Genomic DNA, 21,421 nt, shown 5'->3' on the forward strand with positions numbered 1-21,421 from the left:
CAGGCCTTGCCAGGAATAAATAAGTAATCCTTTACCTCTGGTGGAGAGTGGTAGGGTGAGAGTCCTTGAAAGGAGTGAGGGAAAGGGTCAGCCAATTTCCCCCAACTGTGCACCAAGTTAAGAGGCACACACATTCTCCAACTTCGCTTTATTGGAAGAGGCATCAGCAGCTGCAGCCCCAGGGCCTAGGCAGGAAGGGGGTGAAATGGGGACTGTACAGAATGAGTTTTAAATGCTAGGAAAGAATTCACTTGTTCCTTCAGTTCACAGGAAGGCTGCCAAGGCCAGTGCCTGGAGCCTGAAAAGAGAATGGTGAGAGAAAGTTGTGGTGACAGGGGACGAGCCTGACCCCCTCCAAACAAAAGTTTCCTGTCCTCCCACCCAGATGGGCTCCTGTTTCTGCTCTCCATCCCCGCACACACACCACCTCCACCACCAAATGCAGGGGCTTCCTTTCTGCTTGCGGCTCCGGGGGGTGAAGCTGTTCCCCAGCTCCTAGCAGAAGAGAGGGCCCGGCCTCCGCCCGCCTCGGGTTGGCTTTCATAGGCGCGCTCTCTGAAGCCGGTGGCCGCTTCCCGAGCCGCTCCGCTCCTCCCCAGCCCGGCTTCCTCCTCTCCCCGGCCGCGTAGATCCCAGGGCGTCCCCGGAGCGCCCGGGGTCCGCCCAGCACGGCCGCCTCCGGGGGCGGGAGGGCCCGCCCCACCGCCAGGCTCTGGAGGGATAGGGTGGCGCCTTGGGTGCGGCCGGCTGAAGGTGGGTGAAGAGGGGAGCGGAGGCGAAGGGGGAGCAGGGATCCGGGGCATGGGGCCCTGCTCAGTCCGGGTAGATGATGAAGCCAGAGAAGGTGCTGTACTTGTTGGTGTTACCGCCGTGCACCTTCCCGCCGTCCAGCTTGATGAAGACCTCGTCGCCCACATCCAGGTGCAGTATGACGCTGTTGCTGGCGTAGTCGTAGTTCTGGTCCGCGTCCTGAGCAATGGCGCTGGCCCGGACCTAGCAGGGGAGAACAGAACAGCCCACTCACGCCCCGTGCGGAGCTGGGGGTGGAGAGAAGCGTCGGAAGGAGTAGGTGCAGCTGGGCCTATGAAGACCGCGCCAGGGTAGCCGGCTGCAGGGGCTGGGGAGGACAAGGAGAGGGCAGGAGATCGCTGAGCTTCCCGGGCACTGCCATTTACTAGCTGTGCGACTCGGCCAAGTTCCATGCCTTCTCCGGTCGTCAATGTGAACTGTAAAACGGGAGGTAATAATAGAGCCTACCTCCTAAGGTTAGTAGGATTAAATGAGTTACTACGTGTGAAGTGTGTTAGAATAGTGCTTTGCTCCTAGATAACGCTATATAGGGTTTGCAATGATTTAAACAATAAAATCAGGCTGTCGGATAATTTCTAACATTCTGAACCCCCTCTGACCTCCTAAACTTGGATTCCCTTTCCTCAGTCATAGGGCACAGGTGTGTCTGTCTGTATGCAAGCAAGGGTGCGGGCCATGGGAAGGTGCAATGATGCATTCTCGCCTCTGGGTGCCCTTTCCCCTTCTAGCGCCCACCGGCGCCAACACATGGGGGTCCCCTTTCGCCCCAACAGGTTAGCCCTCCTTCCCTCTGGCCTCTCTGCTGGTCGCCTCCGGCGCCCAGCCCCTTTCCCAGCCCCCCTCTTCCCGTCCCGCGGGGGCTGGTTATTAACTCATTAATTATTCATCATTATTCTAATCACTATTTACCGTCCCCAGGGCCGCAGCGCCCGCGCCGCAGAATACAGAGTGGGAGCCGCACGGCCCCCGCTCCCTCCGAAACCGGCACACTCGAGATCGACACTCAGCCCCCTCCTCCTGCTCACAGACACCCTTCATAGACCACACACACCTACTCAGTGCCACATGCACATAGACGCTGCTCTATTCTCACACCTTGGCACCCTGCACCCACAGACACTCTCATCAGGCACACACACTCTCACTCTCACTCCCTTACACACATACAGCTCTCACTCCCATTCAGACACACAGATAGTCTCTTTCCTTGGGTTCCTGGGGCGGCCCTGCTGGGAGGAGACCCCAGTGCAGTGCCTGCTAGTCCTCCAGCTGGAGGGTGCTGTAGCCAGAACAGGACCTGGGTCAGGACACCAAGACCAGCAGGCCTGATGCGCCATGGTCACCACCACCCCATGGTGTGAGGCATTCAGAGGTCACCACTCAGCCCCAGTCTTACCTCCTGCGGCTTGTGGGGCCCAGGCACCTCCCCGAACCCCCACCTCTGCGGCTTCTCATTCACTCTATGTGTGTGCTGGTCCTCCAGCTGAGTCCTTGGAGCTATTCTCCCAAGCCAAAGTGCCAGTGACTCCAACTCTGCCCATAGAGACAGGGAGTAGCAGAACCTGGAGGCCAGAGGTTGCCAGGGAAGATGTGGGGCCTACAGAACCAGGCCCAGGGCCAAAGCTTCTGCTTAATCTGCCCTTTGCCTCTTTCCTCCTCCAAATCCCTTCCATCATGCCGCCTGGCTGCCCCTGAGCTGCCACATCATTTCCACCTCTGCCCACAGACTCAGTATTAGTAAGGGTAAAGCCAGTTGTAGAAGTGGTCCCAGGCCCTGGGCAAATGCTTTCTTTTTTACGTTCAACTCAAAAATCCAAGCTGAATGCCCCCCCCGCCCCCCCAAGAACAGCTGCTGACAGCCCATGGCCAGAGACCTAGATTCCATTCTAATTCAAAGGAGCCAGACACCAGGTAATTCAACCATTGTGAGGCTGGAAAACCCGAAAGCCAGAAGGCCTGCCTCAGGAGAGAAGGTGGCCCAAGACAGGATGAGAAAAGATGCTAACTGGCAGGGGAGACACCAAACAAATTTGATATAGGGTTGCCTATATAGTTGGAGTGTGAGATAGCAGCTGTAGAGACATTAAGCTTTGTGTCCTGAGTTCTGATTCTGACACCATTCCTAATGCTGGGTGAGACCCTGGGCAGGTCATTTCCTTTCTCTGGCCACTAATCCCTCTTTGGCTAGATGAAACGATTTATAAATTCTTGGCAGCCTGGCGTTTCTAGAGTCGGTGACGCTGTTGGGGGAGGGGTTCGAAAGCAGCCCTCGAATGTAAGGAGTGCAGGGAGATTTAGAAAGCTACCCAGTCGCCTCTGGGCCTGGGGTGGGGGCATCTCACCTGTCCATTCTTCATCAGGTCGGCCCACATGCTGGTGCCGTCACCGCCGCGCATGAGCACATGGTAAGCGAAGAAGTAGACACCTGGCATGGGGCAGGTGAACTTGCCGCTGGCCGCCTCATAAGCGTTTCCCACATTGGTCACCACGTCGTCGAAGCGCAGCACCTCGTAACCTTCGTGTGGCCGCCGCAGACCCGCGTAGAAGGCAATGCGAGGCACGTAGCCGGCAGGGGGCGCCACCCCGCCAGGGCCTGGGCCGGGAGGACCTGGTGGACCTGGCCTGCCGGGCTCTCCTGGAGGCCCTCTGGGACCTGGAGGTCCCGGTGGCCCTCGCAGACCTGCCTTCCCGCGCCTACCCACCTCTCCCTTGGCGCCCGGAGGGAAGGGGGGCACGGAGGCGGGCGCGCCGTCGGGTCCAGGGCCTTGAGGCCCGTGTGGGTCGCACACCATGCGGCAGCGACCCAGCATCTCATAGTGCGCCGGCCCGCGGGAGCTGTGCACCAGCAGCGGAATGGCCACCAGCAGCAGCAGCACCATGGCCACCCCGACGGCCGCGCCCGCCACCCGCTTGCGGCGGCTCAGCCGCGACGCGGCCAGGGCCAGCAGATCCTCCTCACTCTTGGGCGCAATGGCGGCGGAGGCCCGGGGCTCTCCGCGGGCCCCGGAGGCGGTGGCCGGGCTCGGGCTCGGGTCGGGACCCCCCCGACGGCTGCGCCCGGCCCCCCCGCCCCTGCGGGCTCCCGCCTCAGCGGTGCCGTTCCCCAAACCTTCCGTCAAGGCGGAGGTTCCCCCCCCCCGCCCCGTGAATTGGGCCAGGGGGCTCCCGACGGTTCAAAACCCGTGGTCCTCTATTACCCTCCTGAGCAGCCTAACGTTCCCGGGCGCCTGAAATCAGCGGCTTCTCGGACGGCTGGTTTCTTACAAATCTAGGATGCCTGTTCTCCGGATAGCTGCCTTCTTAAGGATGGCGGCGCCTAGGTCCCCGGCTACCCAGACGGATCGCTCCCGGCCGGAGCGGGGGACTACTCTCCGCGCTCTGGACGTCCCGGGCTCTGCGCTGCGGATGGCGCCCACCGGACGCGACCTCCTTGGAGGTTTGCGCTCTGGCTCTTGGAGAGCACTGACGAGCCTCTCTACCCCAGCCACGGCCCCAGCCCCTGCTAGAGCCTGGCCCCGCGTTTCTCTCCAGCTAGAGCTCTCCCTCTCTGCGTCCCTAACCTTCCTCCCCTCCCTCCCGGGGCGGCAGTGCGGGTGGTGTGAGCCGCTGCGCGGCGGGAGCCTCTATAAGCGGCCCGGGGCGGAGCGACCCCTGGCGCCCAGAGTGGGAAGCGCGGGGGCGGGGCAGGCAAAGGCCCCCACCCGCGTCCCCCCAGCTTCTCGGTGCCTGCCTGGTTCTGAGAGGATTCTGCAGGGGTTCACTGCCCCCACCCTATCCTTACTTTTGCCGCACCCTGAGTTCGGTATTCCTGGAGCCCAGAGGAAGCCAGAAATAGACATGGGATAAAAAGGGGTCTAGATACAGGCAGAAAGAAGACAGAGGTGGATTCCAGAGCTAAAAAGCACCCCTCACCAAAAGAAAAGAAAAGCCCACAAACATACAAAAAAAGGGGGTTAAAAGAAATTCGCCACCCCACGCCACTCAGTGCCCGTGTCCCAATAACATTTGGTAAAGGGTTCAACGAGTACATATTGGCCTGAATTGGAAAAGGCAAATTTCCAGCCACCTCTACCCTCGACCCCCAGCGTTGGGGTGGGGGCGCAGAGCAGAGAAGAGGGTGAGGGAGCGAGAGAGAAAACAGATCAGTCTGGGGAAGCGAGCAGGAAACCGACAGGAAAGCAGAGAAGGAGCGACAGAGAAATCAAAGAGACAGAAAGCCAGATAGAGACGCAGAGACAGAGACAAAGCTTCGAAAAGAGACTAACTGACAGGCCCAGAGGGGGAGAGGGAGAGACAGAGACAGAGAGAGAGAGACAAGAGCTGAGACAGGTTGACAGATCGAGAGAGAAATGTAAATGGCGCGCTGCAGAGAGACACCCAGGTCCGTGTTCGGACTCCAATGTGACATATCAACTGTGGGGAAGATGCGGGGGCGGGGCGGTTCTTCCAACAGAGTGGTAAGCTCTGGGTCTGTGCATTGTGACAGTGTGCTGGCAAGTGCGGTCAGGCCATGGGACCCTGGCCTTGTGTGTTCCTGGGTGAGTGGGATTGTGGATGTGTGTTGTCTTTGTGTGTGTATGTATGAGGGCTGTTTGAAGGGAGGTTTTTGTATTTGGCTTCCTCTTAGTGTCTAAATGTGGGACCCCATGAATGCCATCTCTCCTTAGGACTGAAGAGTAGAGAATCTACTGGGGAGAAAGAGTCAGAAAGCAGCTATAGTCTCACTTGCCCCGCCCTGCCCAGCCCAGCACCACCCCTGCCCCAGTTCCAGAACTTGTCCAGCCCCAGCATCTCTGCCTCTTTTCCCCTCCTAAAAGTCTGTGTTTAGATGGAAACCCAAAGAAGTTGGTCTCCATATAACACATGTTTGAGGGAGGGATTTGAAGTTGGTTATGCAAATTAACACAACTAAAATGCAGATTAAATGCTGGGCATCTTCCTGTGAGAGGTGACTGTTTCTGTCACTCTGAGTGACCAGGAGGGGACACAAGCTTTGATAGATCCCTCTCTGTGGGGGATCCGGGTCCAGGAAGAAAGCCAGTGGCTGCATCCTTCCTTAGGGTTTGGCACCTCTGGGGGGAATTTCTTGCTCACAAGGGACCCCAGGGCCAGAGGTTTGGAGAAGGGGCTTCACCTCTGGCAAAAGTGAGGATGTTTGGAGACCCTGGAGGTGGACAGCTGCAAAGGACCTCTTATTGACTAGGTTAAGCCAGGACTGTGATTTATAGGCATAAGTTGTGCAAAATAGAAGGCACAGGGCACACCAGGATTATTGGGTGGAAGGTGATTCCCCTCATCTCATTTTCTGTACCCCTTCCCTGCACCTCCTAGCCCATAATGGTGCAGGAAGAAAGAGGTTGCTGAGGCTGGGCCGGTGTGGAGAGAGGCCCCTACATGCTTGAAAGGGTTGGGAGAGAAAGGATTGGCAGTCAGTGGGGGAGGGGCCTCCTCCTCCAACCATAAATACAAATTTTATTCAAGGTCTTTGTCGCCATTTGTCTTCCTCGGGGGGCTGAGGGCCATGTCGGCCCCGTGCATGTCTAATTCCGGTACTGCTCCCCCAGGCTGGATGATGGATGGATCAGAGAGGAGAGAGCAGGCCAGGGCTCACGCTGGCCTACCCTGCCCGATCCTCAAGCCCCATCGTTCTCAGGTCCTGCCACCCTCTCCTTCCTCCTCCCCCTTCTCCTGCCCTCCCTCCGCTGACCAGAGACCCTCACTGCTCAGCCCCACTCCCCATCCCACTCTCCTACTCACCAAGGCCCTCTTTTTGAGCCCCTCACCTCAGCCCCTTTCAGGTCCCAGCCCTCTTCTCTCTGGAGCGTCCCTTCTCCTCCCGTCCCCGGCCCAGGCTGTGAGCTGCGGTGACCAGCAGGGCTGCAGGCGGCAGCGGGTCTGTGTGGTGGGGGGAGCTCACAGGGAGCTGAGGGGCCAGCTCCATGAATTTATTCATGTTCTGTTGCTCTTTCCCCACGCTCTGGAATGAAGCTGCCAGCTCACCAGGTCCTTATTGCTTCCCCTGCAGCTGTCACATTCGGCCGAGGAGGGACCTGGGTAGGGTCAAGGCCAGCCGGTGCTCCTGGGGCCAGAAGCCAAGTGTCTGAGCTCAAGAGGAAATGCCGAGGCCCAGGCTGGGGTCTGGGACGATTTATCCAGAGCTTCTCAGGCAGCCAAACTGAGAGGCCCCATGAAGGTGGTGTGGTTGGGAATGGGAAGTAGGCAGGGAAGGGTGTGCTGCAGGACGCAGCAAGGGCAGTGAAGGTGGGGGTGAGTCTGATGGGAGAAGGGGAGGAGAGAAGAGGCCTTTAAGGGGTCCCCTAGACTCCTTGCTTTAAAAGCACAGCCCAGGAGCACCTGGCTAGCTCAGTCCGTGGAGAATGAGACTCTTGACCTTGGGGTCATGAGTTCAAGCCCCACAATGGGCGTAGAGCTTACTTCAAAATAAATAAAATGAAAGCACAGCCCAGTCTGAATCCTACCTTAACCTCCATCCTTGATGCTGCACTGACCCTGATCCTAATTCCAAATTATACACTTGACTCCTCTTCAATACTAAAATGAACCCTAACTCTATAACCTGAGCCTAAATGGAATACCTCTCTTGTCTGGTTTGTCCTGAAACCCAGGGGTCTCCCAAGAATTTCCCCCAGAGCTTACAGCCAGGTGTGTGTCAGAGTTCTGAGGACCAGACTTTGGATTAGCATGTGATTAGCATATGATTTGCATATGGTATGTGCCTCCTACTTTAAGGAAGTTTTCATGTTAAAATTTTATGAAGTCTAGTGGAAAGGTCCTGGCTCCTTGAAGGTTCTCTCTTTTTGTTCCTTCTCCCACACACCTTGTCACTGACCCAGACCCCCTCAGGGGAAGAAGAGGAGTGAGGAGATGAGCAATAGAGGGCTCATGGGAGGAAAGATCCTAGCAGTGTGACCTGTTCCTGTCACTTGCAGTGTAACATCCACAAGCCTCAGTTTCCTCATTTGTGGGAGGAGAGGAACCAGCTGATTGATGTCACATTAAGAACTAGGAAAGCACTTTTGTTTTCTTGCACTCTCTCCTTCCTCACTTTTCAGGGTAATTCATAGTGTGGCCCTCATCCTCTCACAAACATTCTGGCTTCCTGCTCCCACATCTAAGACTATGCAGCACTGGAAACAACCTGGGTTGCCTGGTACCAGACCCCTGGTATGAAGAGAAAAGAACTTTGCCCACCTGACGGGACAGGGGATAACATGGAAAGGGAAATAATGCTGTATTGTAGGGCTTTTCTATGCAAGTTCTTACTACATCCTCAAAGCACCCCTGAGCAGTGGATATAGTGTCTCCATTTTTACAGATGAGGAAACTGGTCCCAGAAAGGAGAAATGGCTTGTCCTGTATCATCCTGTAAGCGGCGGGCCTAGGACTTTAGTTTTGATCTCGGTGCCCTGGAGAAGAGAAATGGCACCGGAGGCAGTGGAAGGGTAAACGAAGCAGGACAGGAGTGGGGAGGAGTGAGACTTGAACGAGTATCAGGGGAGACCTATGTGTGTGAGGCCAACATGGCAGTTGGCTCACTGTCCCTGACCTCTCACCCCAGCGCTGTGGAGCCTGACATCCAACAGGTGTTCAATTGTTAGCTAACAGTTGACAGAAGTTAGCTGCGGAGAGGCGCTGTTCAGAAGGAAGAGGAGTGGGCAAGGAAAAGGGATGGAGAATGAAACCAAACAAATCGGAGGAAAATGTTCTCAAGAGGCGAATAAGAGGAAAGCTGTCTGGGAGGGTGGAGGGCCGCTCTCCTCCTCCCACCACGGGTGGGAAGGAAAACAGTCATGGCCCAAGATTCTGCGCACACTCTGCCCCATTGCTCCGAGGGTCGGCAGACCTCGGCCGCGGGGCGAGAGGCGCACTGTGCTATTCGGCCTAGGGCTTCCGTTCCTCCGGGCACCGCAGCTCGGTACAGCCTTGGGCTCAAAGGGCCGAGCTAGCACCCACAGCGCTGAGGACAGGCTCCTGACTCCCATAGGGAGGGGTAGTGATTCTTTCCAAGGTGTTTGTCAGGCTAGATCGCGCTGCCGACTTACTTCCTTGACCCCTGGCCAGGTGCGTCTCCTAGCTCTAGCCTCCCTCTCCACCTCATTTTGCTCTCCCCTCGCCCCCACCATTCTCCCGCTCCAGCCTCCAGTTAATGAAATGTGGCGAGCGGCCGCACAGACAGCTGTCAGACCCCTCATTTCTCCGCCGGGATATTGGATCCGCGCTGGGAGACCGACAGGTGAGCAGAGGAGGGGTTGTGAGGGGGGCCGAAGGAGGGGCGCCAGCAGGCAAGAGCCGGGAGCCCTGGAGGCAGCGCCAGGCTGGATGCCTCGAGGGCAAGGCTAAGCGGGTCGGCCCCAGGATGCTCTTTCTGCTGGTGGTAACCAGCTCTTTGCTCTTCTCCAACAAGCAGGAGACTTAAGAAGCCCCATATCCACCGCGCCCAGAAGTGGGTCGACCCAGGACGCCCGGTCCTGCACCCTAGGCGGGCCTGGCTCGCGTGCGCGCCGCGCGCCGCGCCTCTGAGCCGGCGGCCGCCGCGGCCCGGTGCTTCCTCCCACCTCCTTCCATCCTTTCCTTGTTGCTCCCCCTCCTTTCCGCGCTCCCTCCCCGGCGGCCGCGGCCTTTATTAGGGATTCCGCGGCTGTCGGTCCCGCCATCCATCCTGTCCGCCGGCAATTAGGCGGCCAGACAAAGAGCAGCTTCGGATGGATGAGGGTCCCGGCGGATCGGAAATGTGAAGGGTCAGCGCTGCCGCCCGCGGCGCACCCCGCTCCCCCCTCCGCATAATCACCGGCCGCCCGTCACTCAGCCGGCCGCCCGGGGAGCTCCGGGGCCCGGGCTGGGGAGAGGGCGGGGGTGGGACTGCAGCCTAGGCGCCTAGGGCTAGGAGAGAGCGGACCCGCAACAGGGGCGCCTCCTGCGGGAAGACGGAGGACTGAGGGAGGCCGGAGGCACCTGCAGGAGAGAGAGGGCAGGATATGGCCCCTGGCTTGACCTGAAGGCGGACTGGACGACCGCTGCCTCGGGGGGCTTCAGTGCGGAAGCAGAGATCTGGCTGCAGAAAAGAGGGTGGTGGCTCAGGCGCCCCCTGCTGGGAGACTGGGGGACGAAGCCCCAAGGGCCTCTGGTCTATACACGTGGAACTGCGCCCAAGAAGAGCTTTCCTAGGGAAACTGAGGGTCTGTAGCCTGGTGCGCCTCCTATCGGAATAGAATGATATTGTGCTTCTATTCCCCGATCTCTTAAGCAAAATCCAACCCATCCACATCAAATCCAGAAAAGCTCCAAGGCTGGGCGAACCCGCACGGAGCCGAGAGGAAGTTCAAGGAGTCCGGGTTTTACTGCGGATTCTTTGGCTCTAGCTCCCAGCTGACAAATCAACATCTCAATCTGACAATTAGTGGTCGAGGTGGGGGGGAGAGGGGCTCTAGCCGCCTGGGCCTCTTAGCCCTCCTGGCGGGCGGCAGAGAGGTGGGCGGTGGCTGGCAGTGATGAACGACTCCAGGGGGGCCCGGGGCCCGGAGCGCGCATTCATTACTCGACTGACAGGCGGATGGCGGGCTGGGCGAGCAACGAGTGGACGTGCGAGGAAAGAGGCCAGTGACAGGAGGGAGAGTAAGGGAGGCGTTTAATAGCCCCACCGCCGGGTCAGCTCCCTGTTCGTCGCCTCAGCCCTGGTACTTGACTTCTTGAGCTCCGGCTCTCAGCTGTTGGAGCTGGCTCTGGTTATAGAATTTGGGGAACGGGGGCGGGGGCCTAAGCCCTCTTCTCCCTGATAGGCGATTTCAGGTCTAATATCAATAGAGTGTGTGGACAGGCCTTAGGACTGGGCGCTTCAGCCTGAACTGGGAGGAATCGTGCATGTCTGTGCACACAGAGGTGGTGTGTGTGTGACAGGGATTGATGAGTGTGGATCACACGTGGGAGTCCGTGACAGCGTGGGTCAGTGTTAGGAATGTGTCGACCTGATTTTGTCAGTGGTGGTGTGTTGTGTGTGTCTGAGGATCAGCTGCAGCTTGCTCCTTCGTGTCTGTGCTTCCCCCCCCCCACTTGCTGTCAGCTCTCTCTCTCTCTCCAGTTCTGTAGGAAATGGCAGTGTGCACAATGACAGCTGAGGTATGCTGCTGGGGGTGGGGGGGATAGATGTTAACTGTGAGGATGCTGGTCTGGACAACTGCTCCTTTTCACCATTTTCACCCAAAACGTCACCCTTTCCCTAAGCTTCCTGAAAGTAGTGGATGGTTTTTCCAAAGCTTGGAGACCCATTTGCTGAATCCTGAGGAAAGAAGTGGTCACTACTAGAGTTTTCTATCGCCCACACTCCTACATATACTCAATCTTCATCACATGCAGGATGTAATCTCCAGCCGATCTGGTTCCCTAGGCTGGTGGTGGTCAGAGAGGAGGAGTTGGGTCTCAGGCATGGGTCAGACCATCAGACCTCTAAGAGAGCCCTCCTCTTTGGAGCCTGGGCTAGTGGCCCGTGGGACCCTTACCTTTTAGGTCCAGTTACTAGTTGACACCTTGGAAGAATAATGCTGATTATAGTCTAATTCCTCTCCCCAATAACTCTCTTTCTTCACCTGGCTTTGTTCTCACCCACTCTCAAACACATTAAAAGGTCAAGCCTAACTTTCTTCCCAGTCCTGAATCTCCTGTGTGCCTAGGGCAGAGTTGGGGGTGACTCTGGATCTCCAGTTGCCTGCTTTGTTCAGTGTCTTTCAGCCACCTTCCCTTTGCCTAGCTCTTCCTCATAGCTAGGGTGTCTCTTGGAGCCTTTATATCTTTGTCTCTGTACCTCTCCTTGTGTCCATGTTTAGGGATCTCCTCCAAATTTGTCTTCCTACATTTTGGGTTATGTCTTTGTTCCTCTGGGGGTTCTCCCTTTGAGAATACGCCCGTGCAACGGTGAAGTCCATGAGAATGGGAGAGGGAGCAGGGCTTCCTTCCTGCCCCCATCTAGAGGCGACTAAAACCCAAGGATGGCCACACAGTGTCAGGGCCGGGCCACGACCAGGTCGCTTCTCATTCAGGGCACAAGCACCTGGTCGATGCCCTGCTGTTCCCCCCCCCGCCCCTCCCCCGTCACACTGCCGCCCCCCTCCAGCCCCTCCCCCGCCCCCTCCGCCTGCTTGGAAAAGGCAAATTTGACATTTTTAAATCCCGAGCCTTAGAGGGATCGATGCGGCCCGGGGGCCCCGCCCGGGGTCGATATTCCTGATTGGGAAGCGGCCGCTGCGCGGAGCCCGCGTGTAAATCACCAGGACTGGGGGAGGGGGCACGGGAGCCGTCCCAGGCACGCGGAGCCAGGCGGGGTCCCGGCCCGGCCGACCCTAGGGCAATGGAATGAGGATACCGACAGGCCTCAGAGACAGGGAGACAAGCCCGCCCAGGGGCTCTCCCGCCTCCCCGGCCCAGCTCTGCCAACTCTGCGGGCCGGCTCCGGTCTCGCTTCAGCAGCCGCCACCCTCCGTTGCCCCTGGAGCCGCCGGGGAGGCCGGTGTCGGAGCCAGCCATGCGGCGGCTCCTCTCAGGCCGCTCCCGCGGGGCCTGGGCTTCGGCGGCGGCTGTCACGAAGCCGACAGGCCGGGCGGGCCGGCAGGGGCGGGTGGCGGGGGAGCGGGGTGGGGGGAGGAAGGCTGGCGCGGCTCTGGCTCACAGTGGGCGCGCAACAGATGTTTGCGCCATTGAGGGGCAAGGTGGCTTGGGGCACCCAGCGGCGCGGAGCCTGGGGCTGGAGGGCGCGGGCGGGGCAAGGGGTGGCCTAGACTTATGGGGGGGGGGGGGAGACTGGCCACCCAGCGGTGGTGAGAGGAGCTCTGGGGACGGCTGAGCTGGGATAGACCCCCTCCCACTATGACCAGGGTATAAAGAACAAAACAGAATGGATGAGCCGGGAAGTTTGGGCCCTACCTACAACGGCCTCCGCAGCCCCTACCCTCCAATCCTCACAGTTCTCTTTTGGAGAAACTGAGGCAGCCGAGGCTAAGAAAGCCCGGGAGGGTTAAAAGCGGGATCAGCTGCGAGGCTGGGACACCAACCAGAGTTCCCGCGTGGGTCCCGGGATTCACCTGCCCGCCCCGGTCCTTTCGTGCGTAAATACTCCGCCACGTCGCCCACCGCGGTTCAGATCCTCCCTTCCCGCTTCAGCTTGTCAGGTCCCCCCACTCTCCACCCCCCGCCAGTTTATAGAACAACAATTTGGGGAAAACAATCCGGGCCGAGTGACGGCCCCCGTAATTGTGACAAAGTGAGTGCGGGCGGCTGGAGAGAGCGCTAGGGCGGGAGCGCGGCGGGGCGAGGCGGAGGCAGGGGCGCCTCCTGCCCGCCCCGCCGCCCTCTCGTTCTCATTCCGGTCACCTCCCATCCCTCTCCTTGACTCTTCTCCAATTCTTCTCCCGGCCCCTCGCGCCTCCCTTCGCTTGTTCCTCCATCGCTCTTCCCTTTCCTCTCGGTAACGGCTCCTCTCCCGCCCCCCATTCCCGACAGCCCCTCCCTCGGTGTGCTTTTTCTCCGTTCACTTCTCCCTCTCTCCTCCGCCCTCCACTCGTTTCTCCATCTTTTCCGCGCACTCCTGTCGCCCTTGGGCCCCTGGCTCCCACCGCACCATCTGCTTGCTGAGATGGAACCCCGAGCACCCGCCCCGACCGCCACTCTCTGAGAGGTCCGCTTAGCCCAGCAGTCCTGGGTTCCTCCGGCCTCCGAGCTGGCTGCGCGCCGCGGCCCCTGGCCGGGCGGCCAGCCCCTTCCCTCTGCGTCCCGCCGCTGCCTCCCCCACCCCGCTTCCAGCGCCGGGAGCGAGTTTGTTTGTCTAGCGGCGGCGGCCGCCGCCCGAGCTGTTTGCCCAGCTTAGCGCGCCGCCTCTCAGTGCGGGCCCAATTAAGTCTCATTCATTATTCAGCGCCCTGTCCGCCCCCGCCCCCCAGCGGGCAGCGCCCGCGTCGCTTTGGGGCCCCTCCCAGCCCTGGCCCCTCAGTGAGCCCTAAGGCGCCTTAGGAGAGCCCTCTTCCCTCCCCTGGCCGGGATAAGGGTTGAGGGGCTGGCCGTGTGAGGGCCACCAGGCCCACCCCACCCCCAGGTCAAAGCTGAGGCACTTTGGAGAGCCAAGCCTTTCTTCTACAGAGGAGGAAACAGGCCCAAGAAGCTACGTGACTTGGCCAAGGTCACGTAGCAGAGCCAGGATTGGAGTCCAGGGCACTGAAGCGAAGGCATCTCGCATTCCAGCTCCTTCCCTGCATTGAGATGGGAGGAAGGCAGACCACTTTGCTGCTCTCGCTCTGCTCTCCAGGTGGGACGCATATACCTTTCTGCTACTATTTCTGCCTCTAGCCTGTAGCCTTCAGGGAAGAGCAGGTTCGGGCACCCACTAGATCTGGAGGCCCCTCCGGTCTCAGGCTCAGTTCTAGAGGTAATCCTCCTGACTGGCAGGCCTGGGGGCGGGGCAAATGAAGCAAACTCAGGGCTGGGAGTCCTCTCTGCAGCCAGAGAGGGGTAAGTCGGCCTTAGAGGAATTGGAAGTGGAGCCATCCAAGGCAGTTTTGGAAAACAACGGAGTAGGAAGAGAGTGCATCTTGAGGTGAGGGACAAGTCTACCGTCTCATTTGTAGGGATGGAAAGGGGCGATCAAAGGCCTATTTTTGCGTTTATGGCGAACCACCCTGGGCTGCTTTGCCCCGGCAACTGGACAAGGTGAGTCTGGAGACCCGCCCAGACCCGCCCTTCTGTGAGCGGCAGCGCCACCTGGCGACGGCGGTGTAGCGGTGCAGGCGCGCTTCGGCCTGGAGTAGGGCGCTGCGCCAGCCGTTTTGAGCCTGGGGAGCCCTGAGAGCCTCACACCGAGTTTACCTGAGAGGGCGGGCGAGAGGAGCCAGAGGCTGAAAGGTGATCCCAAGGGGACCGGGTATGTGTGTGGGGGGGGGGGGGGCACTTAGGGAGGGGCCTGACCCGGACGGCCCCACTTCCGTGACACAGCAAACACAAAAAGACAAAGTCCATTTGGGTGGAAGTGAGAGCTGAGTGACAGGGGGCCATTTTGACTCTGTAGCCCAAGGAAATGACTGGTCTGACGGGGTCTGGGAGCCGGGGTACCCAGGTACGGCAGTCCACCCTGGGACTAGCGGGTAACTGGTGGGTGGTCTTGAGGCCTATTCTACGTAGAGGGGAGATCCTGGCAGGCACACTTTGGCATCTGACTTGGTATTCTGGGGATTCAACTGGCCTCTTTGGAGAGACTCCAAGTCTGCCCTGGAAGGGGTGCCAGGGTTTAAGTCAAAACATTTGTTTAACAGAGCTGTTTACTTCAGGACGTCTTTCAAGTTTGACTTGTGGGAAGATTTCATGGCCCGGAGAGATGGCAAGGCTGGAGAGAAATCTTGGCCATGTGTCTGAGGGCGGCCATATGCGAGTTGAGGAGGGCTGGGAGGCCAAGGGGCTTTCAAAATGTGTAGGAACTTTAGAAAGGTATTCTGTTCACTGCTGTTCATTCCACTCTCCCATGAATCATTCCAGGAATCAGTGGTCTGAAATTTAAGCTTCTGCTTTTCCTTCCATGTGCTGGGTTCTAAATCAACTGAAAACATTTAAAACATTTTTCTTCTCTAAATTTGGAGTTGGCTGTGCTTATAAAAAAACAGAAATAAGGCACCAGACCAAAGGGTATAGGAGAACCTGCATTTCAGGGACACTCAGGAAGATCTGCACTTGATTATTATTGGAAGGAGAGATAGTTACTCTTGGGGTCTTGGATATAGTCCCATGACTGTTTTTTTCTGTCTCTTAGGATCTGGGACCATGACTGCCATGTTTCTCACAGATGACCCCAGATTTCTGCCCTCTGGGCCGAATGTCAGGTGCCACTGGACTTGATCTGACACCCTTTACCTAAAGGATGGCCAAAGGGCTCCTGGTGACCTATGCCCTTTGGGCTGTAGGAGGCCCTGCTGGGCTCCACCACCTGTACCTGGGGAGGGACAGTCATGCACTGCTCTGGATGCTTACCCTGGGAGGGGGTGGGCTGGGCTGGCTTTGGGAGTTCTGGAAGCTCCCAAGCTTTGTAGCGCAGGCCAACAGACCCCAGGGGCAGAGGCAGAGCTCAGTAGGGAGGACACCCCCTCTAAGTTTCATTCGCTTTGTTGCCCAGGTGATAGTGGGCATCTATTTTGGCCTGGTGGCTCTCATTAGCCTTTCTTTCATGGCCAACTTCTATATTGTGGGCCTCCCACTGGCAGTTGGCTTAGGGGTCTTGCTGGTGGCTGCTGTTGGCAACCAGACCTCAGAGTTTAAGAATATTCTAGGGGCAGCATTTCTTACTTCCACTATCTTCTACGGCCGCCCCATAGCCATCCTGCCCATCAGTTTGGCTGCCAGCATCACAGCCCAGAGGCATCGCCGCTATAAAACTTCACTTGGGTCAGAGACGCTCAGTGTTCGGCTCTACCGTCTGGGCTTGGCTTACCTTGCTTTCACAGGCCCACTAGCCTACAGCACCTTCTGCAACACAACGGCCACCATCAGCTATGTGGCAGAGACCTTTGGCTCCTTTTTGAGGTGGTTCAGCTTCTTCCCCCTCCTTGGCCGCATCACAGAGTCTGTCTTCCTTCTGCCTTACCGGATCTGGAGGCTGCTGGTGGGGGATCATGGTTTCAGCAACGACTCCTTCCACGAGTGGGAGAAGCTCTATGAGTTTGTTAGCAGTTTTCAGGACGAGAAGCGTCAGCTGGCTTACCAGGTAAGTCTTTGTCCCCTCTCATTCCCATCTGGGACAGCTCTGGGAGGTAGGCTAAGCCTTATTGGAACTGATGCCCCATATATGGAAGTACTGTTTTCATGTCTGCTGGGGTGGGCCCTGAAAGGGTGTCCTGGTTTCTTTGGGCTTCTTTGTGCAATGAGTGAAGGTACAGAGTCACTAACAGTGAGTGGGAAAAAATAGGTATATATTGTTTACTTTTTATTGAGGTATAACATATATAAAGTAACATGTAACATATATGGTGCCTTGGTGGCGCGGTCAGTTGAGTGTCTCTCTCTTTTTTTTTTTTTAAATGTTTTATTTATTTCTAGGAGAGAGAGAGAGAGACAGCGTGAGCAGGGGAGGGTCAGAGAGAGAGAGGGAGTCACAGACTGAAACAGGCTCCAGGCTCTGAGCTGGCAGTCAGCACAGAGCGCGACGCGGGGCTCGAACCCACGAACCGCGAGATCATGACCTAAGCGAAAGTCGGACGCTTAACCGACTAAGCCACCCAGGCACCCCATCTGACTCTTGATATTGGCTCAGGTCGTGATCTCACAGTTGTGAGATCAAGCCCTGTGTCGGGCTCTATGCTGACAACACATTTTATGTATACATCTATGTAACCACCACTCAAATCAAGGTACAGAATATATCCAGCACCGAGAAGTTTCCTTTGTGTCCCTTCCCACTCTATACTCCTTTCCTTGGAAGAGCCTCTATTCTGACTTCCACTACCATAGATTAATTTTGCCCATTCTTGAACTTCATATAAATGGAATCATTTGGTATGTTCTCTTTTATGTCTGACTTTTTCTTTTTTAAATTAATAAATTAATTTATTGTTATTTTATGTTTTTAAAGTAGGCTCCACACCTTGCGTGGGCTTGAACTAACAACCCTGAGGTCAAGAGTCACATGCTCTACCAAGACTGAGCCAGCCAGACACCCCATGTCTGATTTCTTTCATTCAACATTATGTTTGTGAGATTTATTCATACTGTTGCATGCAGTATGAATAAATACTGTAACCATTATAAATTGTTTCCATTGTTGTGTAGTATCCCATTGTATACATACACTACACTTTATCTATCTTCTCCTATTAACCTAAATGAACATTTAGGTTAATTGCAGTTTGGGGCCATTCTAAATAAAGCTGCTGTAAACATTCTTGTACATGTCTTTGGTATACTTATATATGCTTATTTCTCTTATAAGGAAGAGATCTTATCAGGAATGTGAAGTCCCAGGTTAGAAAATGGGCAGCTGTGATTCAGAGCAAAGCTTGGTTCTTGCCATCAGATCCAGAGTGAGCCCATGTTTCAAAAGGCTGGAATTCTAGGGGCATCTGGGTGGCTTAGTCAGTTAAGTGTCCAACTCTTGGTTTCATTTCAGGTCATGGGCTCACTGTTTTATGGGTTCAAGCCCCATGTCTGGCTCTGCGCTGACCCTGCTGAGTCAGCTTGGGATTCTCTCTCTCCCTCTCTCTCTCTACCCCTCTCCCACCTGCACTGTTTCTGTCTCTCTCAAAATAAATAAATAAATACATTTTTTTAAAAAAAGACTGGAATTCTAATCTGAGGCTCTGGGCCTTTCTCTCAGGCAAGTAGAAGCCGATTCCAGAGATAGCACAGCCTGATTTAGCAAGGAAGTGGGGAGAGGCCCAGGTTCTCTGAAATGTATGGAATTTTAATTTGTCACCTTCTGTTTCCCTGAGGTTTTGAGTCTCTCAGAGGGGGCAACAAATGAAGAAATACATCGAAGATACCGGGAGTTAGTGAAGTTCTGGCACCCTGACCACAACCGGCACCAGACAGAGGAGGCTCAGAGGCACTTCCTGGAGATCCAGGCTGCGTATGAAGCCCTGAGTCAGCCCAGAAAACCCAAGGGATCCTGGAGGTGAGAAGAAATTGCCCCTTGAGGGTGGACTCTTCCTGGCAGAGCCAAGCAGCTGGTCCTGGTGCAGCCTTGCCCACACAGGTCATCCCAACAGCATTAAAGACATGGTCCGCTTGCAGTGGAGATGAGAAAACCTTAAAGGAGTGAGAAAGCTATTGTAGTGGAGTAATGTTTATGTTTTGAATTTCTGAATTCTCGGTTATTGTATTCCTAACAAATTCTTCTTAAAACTAGATAGTGAAATTAAAGGCATATTACAAAACCAATAAAATATCTTTTAGAGAATAAACAAACTTGCCCCACCCTGGTACATTGATGAGTGCTGGAGGAAGATTGTTTAACAATTTCTTTCCCTTTCCTTCCTTCCTCCCTCCCTTTCTTTCTTTCTTTCTTTCTTTCTTTCTTTCTGTCTGTCTGTCTGTCTGTCTGTCTGTCTTTCTTCTTTCCTGTGCAAAGTACTGAGTTAGGAGATTGTAGGAAAAATATGAAGGTTCTAATATTTCACAAACTGTCCTGTGGCAATAGGGATTTGATCTATTCTGTAAATTACCAATGGGTAAGAGAGGGGTTAAATGAAAAAATTGCAGAAAAATATCTTAATTCCATTTATAGGCGAGCTTTCTAGGAGATACGCTTTTCCCAAGAAGGAACAAACTGCTGTGCATTGGGGGTCATACCCCATCACAAACTTTTCTGCTCAGTGAAGTATTGTAGAGAGCCCTCAGATTTTACATGGGTGGTTGGACTGGCTGAATTCTCAGGTCTCCCCCTGAAGCTGAACTACATGCCCTGCTGCCTAGGAGCTTACAGTCTGGTGGAGGATATAACATACACAGATATTGAAGGTCGCCTCCTTCAGTGTTTTGAACTAAGTGTCATAAGAATTATAAGTGGAGTGCCCTGGAACATTGGAGAAAGGGCAGATGACATTGTTTTAGGAGGACTCAAGGGAAATTTCATGACTTTATATCTCATGTACCTTTATGGGGGCTCTGGGGAAACCTGAGAAAATCAGTACTTGAGTATCTCAACAGGGTCTTGTTTAATTTCCATGTAACCAGCCAAGTGTAGAAGAAACAGCTAGAATGCACAGGAAGACTGGAGAAAAGGACATGATATTAAAATTATATACTTTTACTCTAGCTTTCTTGCTCTTCTTTTGTGCTTGTGTGCATCCCTCAAACTTTTCTCCCTTTTTTTTTCTGGCAGCTAACTCTGAGTGATATATAGGTATATATATACATCTATATATATATATTTAAAGTAGAGTTATTTTGGCTAATATTCTTTGCAGATTAAAACAAAATATAGTCTGACCTGATCAATTGAGAGGAATGAAATTTGTAGATGTGTTTTTCTTTGTATTCATATATAAAAAAACTTAAACAGTTTCTGCCAGTGAATTTTTTAAAGTTTAGTTATTTATTTTGAGAGAGAGAGAGAGAGAGAGCATGAGCAGGGGGAGGAGAAGAGAAAGAGGGAGAGAGAGAGAATTACAAATAGGCTCTATGCTATCAGCACGGAGCCCAAAGCAGAGTTCGATCTCATGAACCATTGAGATCATGACCTGAGCAGAAATCAAGAGTCAGATGCTCGACAACTGAACCACCCAGGTGCTCCTACCAATGCATTTATACATCACGATTTCAAGGCCAAATTAACTTTTATACCTTTGTAAAGTTGCCAAAAATTGATATACATTTCCTTTTATAAACACTTAGAATCTGAAATCATCACATGGAATTTTAATGAGGCATTTTCATAGGCTATTGATTAATATCTTATTAACATGGTATGTAGTACTACTTCTCCAAAATGTAAATATATTAAAAATAGTCTATTAAGGAAAATGGACAAAAGAGTGATTAGGGGCTTTACTTAATTTGGAAAATTATTTTACTATTCTCAAATTTTGTTATGAGCTTTTATTATAAAAATATGGCTATATTTTAATTTGTTAAAACAGGAACTATTGGGATGCCTGGGTGGCTCAGTCAGTTAAGCATCGGACTTTGGCTTAGGTCATGATCTCACAGTTCGTGAGTTCAAGCCTCATATTGGGGTCTCTGCTATCAGCACAGAGCCCACTTTAGATCCCGTCTCCCTCTCCTTGTCCTGCCCCCACTCACACTCTCTCTGTCTCTCAAAAATAAATTAAGAAAAAAAAAGGAACTATTGAGGAGCAGTTTCTATTGTTTCAACATGAGCAATGCTACAATAAATATCTTCAAATGTGTGTACTGGTGTTTTTTGTTTTTTTGAGGCTGGGTTCCAATAAGTGATAATATAAGGTCAAACAGAATGTATATTTTAAATTTTCATTGATACTGTACCAGGTTACTTCTGGAAAATATTATAATAATTTATACTTCCACCAGCAGTATAAGGAAGTGGCCCTTTCCTTGTAATTGGAATGGACTGTTATCACTCTTTTAAATTTTTGCCAAGATGATGAGTGAGGAATAGTATCTGATGACTTTAATTTGCCTTTCCATGGCTCATAGTAAAGTTCAGCATGTTTTCAAATTTTTGTTGGCTACTTGCATTTCCTCTTTAGTGAAAGCCTGAATATAAGTATTATCTCCTTTTTTAAAAAATTATCTTCCGGGGCGCCTGGGTGGCTTAGTCGGTTAAGCGTCCGACTTTCGCTTAGGTCACGATCTCGCGGTTCGTGGGTTCGAGCCCCGCGTCGGGCTCTGTGCTGACTGCCAGCTCAGAGCCTGGAGCCTGTTTCAGTCTGTGACTCCCTCTCTCTCTGACCCTCCCCTGCTCACGCTGTCTCTCTCTCTCTCCTAGAAATAAATAAAAAACATTTAAAAAAAATTATCTTCCTTCTTGTCTTTGTGAAATCTATTTTGTTGGTATCCTTGGCATCCTTTGTCATATGTGTTATAGATATTTCCCCCCCAGTCTCTGGCTTGTCTTTTGACTTTAAGCATGAGCTTTAACATCAGAAGGATTAGG

At 54.3% G+C, this 21,421-nt stretch overlaps 2 protein-coding genes across 5 annotated transcripts; one reads left to right on the forward strand and one right to left on the reverse strand.

Moving 5' to 3' along the window:
- Positions 1–684: 684 nt before the first annotated feature.
- C1QL4 (complement C1q like 4) lies at positions 685–3,689 on the reverse strand. Its single transcript, XM_039241458.1, has 2 exons — positions 3,153–3,689; positions 685–993 (listed from the first exon to the last, which is right to left on the reverse strand). The coding sequence occupies exons 1-2, from the start codon at positions 3,687–3,689 to the stop codon at positions 814–816; spliced, it is 717 nt and encodes a 238-aa protein (XP_039097389.1). The 3' UTR covers positions 685–813.
- A 10,272-nt stretch (positions 3,690–13,961) lies between these two features.
- Positions 13,962–18,610, forward strand: DNAJC22 (DnaJ heat shock protein family (Hsp40) member C22). 4 transcript variants are annotated; one of them, XM_039241453.1, is made up of 3 exons: positions 13,962–14,116; positions 15,608–16,555; positions 18,276–18,610. In XM_039241453.1, the coding sequence occupies exons 2-3, from the start codon at positions 15,716–15,718 to the stop codon at positions 18,459–18,461; spliced, it is 1,026 nt and encodes a 341-aa protein (XP_039097384.1). In that variant the 5' UTR covers positions 13,962–14,116; positions 15,608–15,715; the 3' UTR covers positions 18,462–18,610. The 4 variants fall into 4 exon arrangements, with proteins under 4 accessions (XP_039097384.1, XP_039097387.1, XP_039097383.1 ...); XM_039241456.1 differs by lacking the exon at positions 13,962–14,116 and adding an exon at positions 14,601–14,728; XM_039241452.1 differs by lacking the exon at positions 13,962–14,116 and adding an exon at positions 14,601–14,709.
- The last annotated feature ends 2,811 nt before the right edge of the window (positions 18,611–21,421 follow it).

The sequence above is a fragment of the Hyaena hyaena genome, unplaced genomic scaffold, assembly GCF_003009895.1.
Source record: "Hyaena hyaena isolate Hyena2069 unplaced genomic scaffold, ASM300989v1 scaffold_192, whole genome shotgun sequence".
Lineage (NCBI taxonomy): Eukaryota > Metazoa > Chordata > Mammalia > Carnivora > Hyaenidae > Hyaena > Hyaena hyaena.